An 11,140-nucleotide genomic window follows, 5' to 3' on the forward strand; every position below is an offset into this window, starting at 1 on the left:
ACGCTCAGCTACTGAATAACGAGGCATTGTTCGAAATATTATAAAACACTGATAATAATCTCCCAAAGTTTTCCTTTAAATACCCAATGCATGTTTAGGAGTGACCTATAGCCTCGTGTTTTTTAAATCCGGTCGTTTTTTTAACCAAAGTTTCAACTGGATTAGGTAATTCGGTTTCAATTATGGTTTCAAACAATCGTAATTTGGCTTCACCAACTTGTAAATTTTTCAAGCTCGAATTTTCACTGATAAATAAATTGTTTTTCGTTGAGTGAACAATTTTTAAGGGTTTTCGATGACGGCCTACAACTTTATAATAGAATTTTTTTATCTCGCACCTAGTGGTCGAAAAATAATTTTTCAAAATTGGTGAAAAACATTACCGAAAACGCTCAAATTTCTCAAACTGATGTCCCCCGGTATAGAGAATTGACCTTCCAAATTTGAAATCAGTACTATAAATAGTTTTTGAAAAAAAAACACTTTTCCGAGCAAAAAAAAAGACCCTGTATATATATATATATAACATATATTTAACAAAATAAAACAAATTCCAGCCTTTGATTTAAACCGTTATTACAAAAAGGACTTTTAAGATATTGTTTTGAGAATTTCGTTCGCGTTTGTAATTTGCTATTAAAAACAATTAAACGCGGCTTATGTTTAAATTACAAATCGCCTATTGTTTGATCCACCACTGGTTGTAAGTAGGCTTAAGCCTAGGGGCCCAAAAAGAAGGGGGCCCTGAGAAGGACACCCTCTTAAACCTCAAACCTTTGGGCCCCCGGTGGTAGTTAATCAGCCACTGCTTAAAACCAATCCTAATTTGGGTATAATTGTAGCTTAAGTACAAAACGCAATTAGGGTTTCCAAAAATTCCGAATGGCGTTGTAACTTTGACAGAATATGCCCTTATCGAAAGACTATCACCTTAACTCATTTTCTACGACTAATTATTTTGTTTTTATCATTGTGCTTTTCGTTGACCCTTTGATAAAATGGATTAAATGTTTTGATAATTAATCCATAAGATCAATAATAAAAATTTATAGTTCTAATAATAATTAAAACCCCAAATTCCTTAAAAGTAACCAGGGAAATATTTTATTTAAGACTAAAAAGGTTTTGTGTTGTTAAAAATATAACCACGTATTATTTTATGTCAATATAATTCGTACAAGTGAGAACATATTTTTATATAATTATTTACATTTACAATAAACAAGTCAATTTTAGTGTGCATTACTAATCTACAGACTCGTTCTTCGGTGGATAACAATAGATTTTTGAAATGGATTGCAACAAAGGCGCACTGAATCTTTTTACGGTAAAATTAATATAATTTTCTTGGTGCATTAAAATCAAAAAATAACGTTACTAACAAAAGTTAATAGGAATTTTTTAGATATCCGTGCATTGGTAGGTTAACAGATTGTAGCTAGACGTTCGTAATGTTAGTATTTGACGCTGCTAAACTGCTCCTGGACAGTTGAAATTGAAGTTTTTTGATGTTGCTGTGCTTAGAGGAACTAGAGCTATTTTCGATATCGGTTTGTGACCAATTCAAAAGTTTTCTTTTCACCCTTTCAAATTTCGTAAATGCGAAAAATAGGAACGCTCCCTGCAAGCCATTCAAAATAATGAAGAAACACCAGACGACGTTACTTCGCGAAAATGGCGCGACAAATCCGAAAAGCCACGTTAGACCCATGATTGCGGCTAATTTTACGTACAAAACCAATTTGATTTGATCATTTTTTCCCGTATTTTCATGGGCCATCTTCGTGGCCTTCGACGCTCGAGCGATAACGTAGGCGGTCGAGGCGAAGAAAACGACGTTCACGACGAGCAAGATGGCCAGTGGAGTGGCGAAAAACAAAAGCAGACCAGTTCGATTCGATATCCAGCAGACCATTTCTCCATAACGCGGACGCCATTCGTCAATATCGTATGGAAGCCAGTTGATCAGAGCCGACAGTAGAACTATCAATAAAGGCGTTGACCAAGCGTAAATCGAATATTTAATCAGTTTGGCGCAGTGGTTGCGGTTGCTCTGAGATTTTGGATGTCCGGTTGTGTTGAACGTATTCCATATGTCGTACGCCAGGAGGTTACTCCAAAAAAACGAACATAAAAATGCGTATTGCGTTACGATCGCGATGGCCGTGCAAGCGACACCCCAGTCCGGTCGCCCTGCACCGACGACGAACAGCAATTGGCCAACGAACAGGGACAAGGACAGGTTAAAGATCACTTTGGGAGCAATGTTTTTTCTTTCGGGAACGATGAAGTGTAATACCATTTTACCGAATAAGCAAATCAGAGAAATACTAATGCAGACAGTCGTCAAGATGCTCTGAACTTCCGAAAACTTTTCCATGTATTTTGTAGAGGCATTTACGCATATCATCACAGTACCGTTGCCTTCAATCTAAATACACATGAACTATATTAATTTAACTCATAATTCACAGTAATATAATATGGTTTAAACAAAGACAAAGATGGACACTTTTACACCCACTAAGCTGAACAACATAAGTGGTTTTCCCGCTTCTTTTGAATAACGTGGTTACGTACCGCTGAGCTTGCGTCACGTGCCGTTATTCAATAGAAGTGCAAAAGCTTCCTAATGTTTTGTGGCGATATCTTCAGCTTTGTTGGTGTAAAAATCTTCCTTGATAGAAAATTTTTAAATAAACCTAATAAATGTCAATTCCTCGCCTTACCCTTTTTTAGTGTAAGGGGGAGCATAAGTGAACGTCCACAAATAGAATAGACCAGTATTATAATTTTTAACAAATAATTTAGATAATAAAGCCGCTTGTTTTAATGGAAGTACATGCATTTCAAATATTTGTGAAATATGGCCTTAAAAATATTTAAATCAACGTGAATGCCTCAAAATCAGCCTCGTAACCTCGAAATAATAGGAAAATCGATTAAGCCTGAAACACACATCTGAAAAATGTTACGGAAACGTATCAGGAAACAGTAAACATTTAGACACTTCGAATTGAAAATTATTTCTGTAATTGGAAATTTTACCACAGCGCCATCCCTAAGGCATACTTCAAGCGACAGACTACTAATAGTAATAGATAGATATAAAAAATGGCTTCTAAAAACACCTGGCTAAGATGCTACTACAATGCAGACTGCCTATTGGCTGACGGTGAAAATAGGATATTAAAAAACGTTTATGAGATATACCAAGGATCGAACCGAGCCTCGGCCATTTGGAAAACCCTCGGCCTCGGTCCGAGGGTCGTCTAAATATAGCCGAGGAACCGAGGATTTGTTCGCTCTTATTAAAAACATGAAGAACTGAAATTTTGACCAATTTTCAACCGTAAAATTTATATCTAAGGAGAATGAATATGTGGAGACGATCGTCCGGCTACCGGCCCCTTGAACGCTTTTTCCCCTGTCTTGCGCGGAGGAGGATTCAATACTCGAAATTTTAGTTTTAGTTTTGTAACTTTTGTTTTAGGTTCTTTTCGTGGGAACCGTCGAAAAGCGAAACGTGAGGGGGCGGGGCTGCTGGAGGGACGAAACATCTACAATATTTGATATTAAAACTTTTATTTGGAAGCTTTATTTATCCATTTGACCATTTAACCGTTGCCTCGGCCTCGGCCCGAGGCAGTTTTTCGACCCTTGTTCGATCCTTGTGCTATACCATAAGTAACATTATAACGATAAGTATGTCAATTAAAAAAAATCACTGAACTGATTTTCAAAGCTATGGCGCAATAAGATTTAGTTCTCAGCCCAGAGCCCCCTAGTGTCTAAATATGCCTAAGTTGATATAACTACTACCAAGGACTATAGCATGCTACTCAGTTCTAGTGCAAGTCCAAGAGAATGTCAGTGTCGAAAAAAGTTCGGTCAGGAAATTTGCATTAAGACAATATGAAGTGTAATACTTGTTATTATGTTACTTATGTCGGTTCTTTTACGAAACATTTTTGGCGTTTACGTTCCAGTTTATATTTTAATGAAAAGTTTTCGGATGTGCGTCCAAGGCTTAAATCAGCGCAAAATAAATCGAAAATCATGCACTTATATCACAACATTGGTGTAATTTGGCAAAAAATGTTATGATTCTAAGTCCAGCTCACAGATCTCAAAAATATCCAATACTTAATAGATCGTAACAATTTCGCATTACATTTAACGCACATGATACTTACTTTATATTCTCCTTTTTTGAAGACCATTTTTGTACTCTGAAAAACCAGAGTTTCGTTTTCGTCCACATCGTATCCGTCAGAAACTGGAAGTTTCGGGCAAATATCCATTAGAGAAGGCTCGGCAGTAGAAAACGGCTTGCTTTTAGCATCGTCCATCGGATCTTTTTCCTGGGGATTAGCGATGCAAATTCCTTCGCTGTATGTATATCTTTGCCCACACACTACACTCCGACAAGATTCTGTCCACGGATCGTAGACGGATCCTATAATAACAATGCACAGTAAACAAAATTTGAACACCTTGTTTCTAATGCTAGTAAAAAGGTATCTGCTTTACCCGGAGGGCACCTTGTCGTAGAGCCAACCACTGATCCTCCGCTGGAGAAATCGATGTCAAGTAACATCGAAAAAGAAGGCATTGATGGAGATTTTAGATGGGGATGGAAAATTCCATAGAGGTTGAAAAAAGGTGCGTTTCGATCCGAGCCGGTTTGACATTGTAGGTTTTCAGGGGACTCTCCGTTGCAAAAGGCGCAAAATTTGTTTTTGAAAGACTGTCTGTATCCTGTGCTGTTTCCAATGACGGGTGCAAAATAGCGTTCACATTTGATGGTATTAAGTACGTCGTCAGTGTTGTTCGCATTCTTGCAATATGAACCTACGATGTTGTCTTCGCATTTGAAAATCATATCATCCTTTAACATTGTTTCCAGGGTATCCGGAAAACTTATATAAAAAAGTTCTATTAATATTAATATTTATCTGAAAACTACTTTCTTTTAAAGGGCATAGGAAATGAAGTTTTACTGGCGTATATAAAGCCTATCTTATGATTTGTAGTAAGCACGGATAGAGCTTTATGAATAGTAAGAATTTAAGTAGTTTAAGTCTTAACTCTAGTTAATCTAGGCCCTTTTTGAGGGGTTTTTATTCAAATTTATACCTGTAAATCAATTTACTGAAGCAACTAGCCTCAAAAATGCTTATTAAGTAGAAGAAGAATTAGAAGCTGTGCTACGAAAAGTTTGAATACCTATGCACGAATCGCAATAACCAATCTTCTCGCCGTATTTTTGTTATTCTAAATGGTAATGTTTTTATACAGAAGAACAGGCTCTGTTTTTGGTTAACACAGGATTTACTTTGTATTGGGGACGCAAATTTCATATTTTAAAGAATGATTACTTTTTATGTACGGGGGTTAGCTGCAATACTGAAAAAATATAATATTAAAGCTAAATAACTGTATTCGTAAACGAGTGAACGAATGCGCCACGAAATCTGTGTTGCCTAACAAAGATGGTCGTTATCGCAATAAAATTAACCTTTTTCTGAACTTAAACCATTTAAACGTACGGATTTAAAACATATTTATGTGTATTGTCCTGTTTTAGGATTAGTATATACTTACGAGAAACGAAACGGACATATCTTCGCTATTTGAGGATCGTTCTCAATTTGAGAAGTGTTCGGGTTGCAAAGCAAGTTCAACTTCCAAGGCAGCAGCTGTTTTTCATTATTGCACACAGCGCAAAATATATTCTTGTAAGTGATGTTGCTGCTTAACGAAGTAACAGGCATAAGCAAAAGACCGTCCGGTTTTGCGCCGGTGTGACTCTTTTCATGATCGTCTTCACACTGGGTTTTGATGTCCTCGATTACCCATTCTTTCGGACACTTTGACAGCATGTAGTAGAAATTATTATCCTTCATATCTAAGCATTTGTAATTGACTTGAGATTTTTCCTCGTCTTCCAAATCCGCGTCACCTTGTTTGGGATTGGCAATTGACGAACCGGGAGCATTCCAGCAACAATCTCCGTATTCAATGCAATCTTTAGAACACGAGCAGTAGTAAGGCGAATGCCGTTTTAGATCGTCCAGCAGCGCCTGGTTAAAAACAGAGTAATTATAATTATATCTTCAATCACTAGAAATATCGTAATTACAAAATAAACATGTACACTCTGTTCCAAAAATTCTTCGACAAGTGAAATTTTTGCACTCTTTTTTAATGTGCTTGAAAACTATAATAGATAGATCGATGATACCAATTGCAACTATAATCATCGGTTTCGTCCGCCAAAAATTAATAGTTTGGCGGGAACCGTTAAAACTCATTTTAGCCAACTTTTTAAATGCTCATCATTCATTTTTCAGGTGAAGTTACGAAAATTTTTTGTGGTTTTCACAACCAAAAGGTATGGAATTAATATCCAAGATATTTATCATAATACTGCATGATGAAATTAGCTCATAGTTAATTCGGCAGCAGCACTTAGGCCAGCAAAACGTGGAACAATGTACGTTATTTATAGTTTAATAAATGTCGTCACAAATAAAGGAAAAATTTGATTTTAAAACGTTTGGTCAGAAGCGTGTAAAGGTGCAATTTAATCTTAAAATGTAGGTCAAAAGCGCACACAAGGGGAATTTAATCTTAAAATGTAAGTCACGAGCGCGTAAATGGGGAATGTATTCTTAATATGTTGGTCAAAGCTCACAGAAGGGGAATTTAATCTTAAAATGTTTGTCACAAGCGCGTAAATGGGGAATTTAATATGAAAATATGGTCAAAAGCGCATAGACGGGGAATTTAATCCTAAAATGTTGTTCATAAGCGCGCAAAATGGGAATTTAATCTTAAAATGTTGGTCACAAGCGCGTAAATGGGGAATTGAATCTGAAAATATGGTCAAAAGTGCATAGACGGGGAATTTAATCCTAAAATGTTGGTCATAAGCGCGCAAAATGGGAATTTAATCTTAAAATGTTGGTCACAAGCGCGTAAATGGGGAATTGAATCTGAAAATATGGTCAAAAGCGCATAGACGGGGAATTTAATCCTAAAATGTTGGTCACAAGCGCGCAAAATGGGAATTAAATCTTAAAATGTTGGTCACAAGCGCGCAAAATGGGAATTTAATCTTAAAATGTTTGTCACAAGCGCGTAAATGGGGAATTGAATCTGAAAATATGGTCAAAAGCGCATAGACGGGGAATTTAATCCTAAAATGTTGGTCATAAGCGCGCAAAATGGGAATTTAATCTTAAAATGTTGGTCACAAGCGCGTAAATGGGGAATTGAATCTGAAAATATGGTCAAAAGCGCATAGACGTGGAATTTAATCTTAAAATGTTGGTCACAAGCGCGTAAATGGGGAATTGAATCTGAAAATATGGTCAAAAGTGCATAGACGGGGAATTTAATCCTAAAATGATGGTCATAAGCGCTCAAAATGGGAATTTAATCTTAAAATGTTGGTCACAAGCGCGTAAATGGGGAATTGAATCTGAAAATATGGTCAAAAGCGCATAGACGGGGAATTTAATCCTAAAATGTTGGTCATAAGCGCGCAAAATGGGAATTTAATCTTAAAATGTTGGTCACAAGCGCGTAAATGGGGAATTGAATCTGAAAATATGGTCAAAAGTGCATAGACGGGGAATTTAATCCTAAAATGTTGGTCATAAGCGCGCAAAATGGGAATTTAATCTTAAAATGTTGGTCACAAGCGCGTAAATGGGGAATTGAATCTGAAAATATGGTCAAAAGCGCATAGACGTGGAATTTAATCTTAAAATGTTGGTCACAAGCGCGTAAATGGGGAATTGAATCTGAAAATATGGTCAAAAGTGCATAGACGGGGAATTTAATCCTAAAATGATGGTCATAAGCGCTCAAAATGGGAATTTAATCTTAAAATGTTGGTCACAAGCGCGTAAATGGGGAATTGAATCTGAAAATATGGTCAAAAGCGCATAGACGGGGAATTTAATCCTAAAATGTTGGTCACAAGCGCGCAAAATGGGAATTTAATCTTAAAATGTTGGTCACAAGCGCGCAAAATGGGAATTTAATCTTAAAATGTTTGTCACAAGCGCGTAAATGGGGAATTTAATCTGAAAATATGGTCAAAAGCGCATAGACGGGGAATTTAATCCTAAAATGTTGGTCACAAGCGCGCAAAATGGGAATTTAATCTTAAAATGTTGGTCACAAGCGCGTAAATGGGGAATTTAATCTTCAAAAGTAGGTCACTAGTGCGTAAGGGGGAATTTAATCTTAAAATGTAGGTCAAAAGCGCACTCAAGGGGAATATAATCTGAAAATGTTGGTCAAAAGCGTACAGAAGGGGAATATAATCTGAAAATGTTGGTCAAAAGCGCACAGAAGGGGAATTTAATCTGAAAATGTTGGTCAAAAGCGCACAGAAGGGGAATTTAATCTTTAAATGTTGGTCACAAGCGCTCAAAGAGGGAATTAAATCTTTAAATGAGAATATTTTATATACACGATTAAATGTATATAATATTTTTCTAGCGCAAGAATTAATATAAATTTATAAGTTTATTTTTATAAAGGAATACTTCTGCGCAAGTTTCCATACTAAATTGACTGAGTAAAATAATATCACCTCGAGCAGGAATCGAACCTATCCTTAGGGTTACTTTCGCAATGCCACTACTATTGAAGCAAGTATAAGAAAAACGAAAACCACCGTTGGTCTAAAGATTACATTAAACAACGCCCAAAAGGTAAAAAGACCAACGTTTGGGGAAAATAAAATATTTATATTTATTAAAAACCAATACGTGGTACTTCGGCTCATAGGCCTTCAAGGCGAAGTAAAGAGTGCAGACTACTATTGGACTACTGAGGCCACGAGTGAACAGGCCTCAGACATCCAATTTTTGAATGCTAATAGACAGTACACCAGCAATTAACAGCACTGTGATTGTCACGCTTGATATTTCGTACTTTTCAGTGTAACGTATTTTTACTTACAAGTTCTTTTAAACGTGACATATTTCTCTGTACATTTTCGTACGAGCAGTATCTGTGATATTGCGCGCATTCTAAGTCTCTAATGTCCACGTTTTCGACGGCAACATCTGCTCGAGATATTATCGGCTCCTTCGAACGAGTTGGTTTAAATAATGGTTTCGCTCCAGCGAAAAAGCTCGTTTCGTCAAAAACACCAGAAGAGTGAGACAACGGTAGAAATGATTCCGGTTTATCTGACTTATTCACCTACAAAATTGAAATTTTTTAAATTATAAATAGAAAACTCAGAGTAAAATTATAAAGCTATTATGATTTGCATTCAACTAATATAGCGAATATGCCGTGCACATAAGACTACTAAGAATGTTAAATGAACAGTGTTATCTTTGGAAAGAAAAATTTTCAATTAAAAAATTAAATGCTGCTATTTAGATGATAAATTCTAAGCCCAAGACGACCTAAGCTGTGATCTCAAATCAGTGCCATTTTTTCGTTAACCTACTATTCATACTAATATACAATAAGGGTGCCTTATATATCAGCAGTCAATTACAATTTATAGTAAAATTGACATGTAACAAGTGACCTATAAATTTTAACCTTTACCAATTATTCCTGTTAAATTTTGCGAGAATAATAGTCGATTTAACGTTTTTAGTTTTAATTTAATTTTACCTTAATTTTTAAAGGTTGCGTCTATTTAGTTTTATTTTTAAACGATAGGTAGCGTCACCGTAAAGGAAATATTTACGATTAAAATTTAGCTTCATGGGAATTGCGTAGCTACAATTAACAAGCCATAGCTCATCTGCGTGGGTTCGTCTACGACTTTACAGCAGTGTGTCAGAATTTAGAGCCCGGTGTACCTAGTAACATAGACCATACCACCCGAGGTCTATCATCATAGTGCCCTACGCCAGCGTCCACCTAGCCCGGACAGGTGACGAATTCAGCATGGGTAGTAGTACCCTACTACTGATAGTCGCACCTTTGACGCAAGCCACTCAACCCAGCAGAAGGTGCAGCAATGGGTGAACCATTTCCCACTTCGCAGACAGTAGTTGAATACTTCTATTTTTATTAACTTCTGATAAATTCAATTTTAACTTACTAAATGTCTATAATAGGTGGAAACTATTCGCGCACCCAAAGCTATTCGTACAAACAGCACTACGAATTTTTTACATTCAGTCTGAGAAAAGTATTGCTTGAAATTTTTCGGAGCTTGGAAGCCAGCCAAAAGTATTCTTATATCATAGTTTTGGAAAAAGTGCGATATGAATCCCGTTGTTTTGTTAAATTTAATTGTTTTAATCTCGAATGAAAAAAAAACATCTGTTAATTTTTTCCGGCCCGTTATTTGGAATTCTGGGTGCTTACTGATATAAAAACCTTCAGTGTAATATATAATTGGAATGACAATTGCAAGAAGGTAACGATTTTAAAAATATTACTAATTGGACGATCAAAACTCTACTCCTAATTAAATTTGAAAGTTGTGCAATTGAAATGTTGGTAAGAAGCTTTCTAAACATTTACGGATATAACAAATTGAAAATCTTTAGTAAATATTTTGTTTTCAAAATTTGGTGATATTATCTCCTTTTGATTAGCTTTTATCTTTCATTTGTAAGGTTGAATAGAAATGTAAATAGTAGGATTTTATGCAAAAATAAACCATGACAAATTTCATTACAATTTTTAACTAGCGAAAACGAAAAGTATTTTTAAAATTTGTCGAAAGCTGTATTAAAAAATTAACTTTTATAAGTTATCTTATTAGTTCTGAAATATTAACTATAATGTTTGTTTGCTGAGCCATAAAAAATCGTCTAAAAATAATCATCATCCCGATGTAGAAAAAAAAAGCTTTCTTGGGATGGGTAGTATGAATTTTGTTATCATTTTAATAAAACATTACAAATGTTATACTATTATTTATAATAATAATATCCTAAGTCATCTAGCGATTTTTTTTGCCTTTGATTTAGGTGGGCGGGTGAAATTACGTGGGAAAGTGGTGGAAAGCCCTGGTGAAATAGTGGAAATGAAATATTGAAATATTTACCATGGCAATTGTGAATCGTACAGCGACGCAAACCAAGAACTGAAAAACGAAAAGTCGCATTCCAGTAAGCCTTAGAGATCCCGTCAT

General features: G+C 35.7%; 1 protein-coding gene across 1 annotated transcript; it reads right to left on the reverse strand.

Moving 5' to 3' along the window:
• Positions 1 to 1,245: 1,245 nt before the first annotated feature.
• On the reverse strand, positions 1,246 to 11,140 carry LOC149945672 (uncharacterized). Its single transcript, XM_090176669.1, has 6 exons — positions 11,054 to 11,140; positions 8,986 to 9,231; positions 5,608 to 6,086; positions 4,534 to 4,922; positions 4,197 to 4,459; positions 1,246 to 2,431 (listed from the first exon to the last, which is right to left on the reverse strand). The coding sequence occupies exons 1-6, from the start codon at positions 11,138 to 11,140 to the stop codon at positions 1,439 to 1,441; spliced, it is 2,457 nt and encodes an 818-aa protein (XP_090032795.1). The 3' UTR covers positions 1,246 to 1,438.

This window comes from Leiobunum rupestre, chromosome 5 (genome assembly GCF_980474605.1).
Source record: "Leiobunum rupestre chromosome 5, qqLeiRupe1.1.hap1, whole genome shotgun sequence".
Taxonomy (NCBI): Eukaryota; Metazoa; Arthropoda; class Arachnida; order Opiliones; family Sclerosomatidae; genus Leiobunum; species Leiobunum rupestre.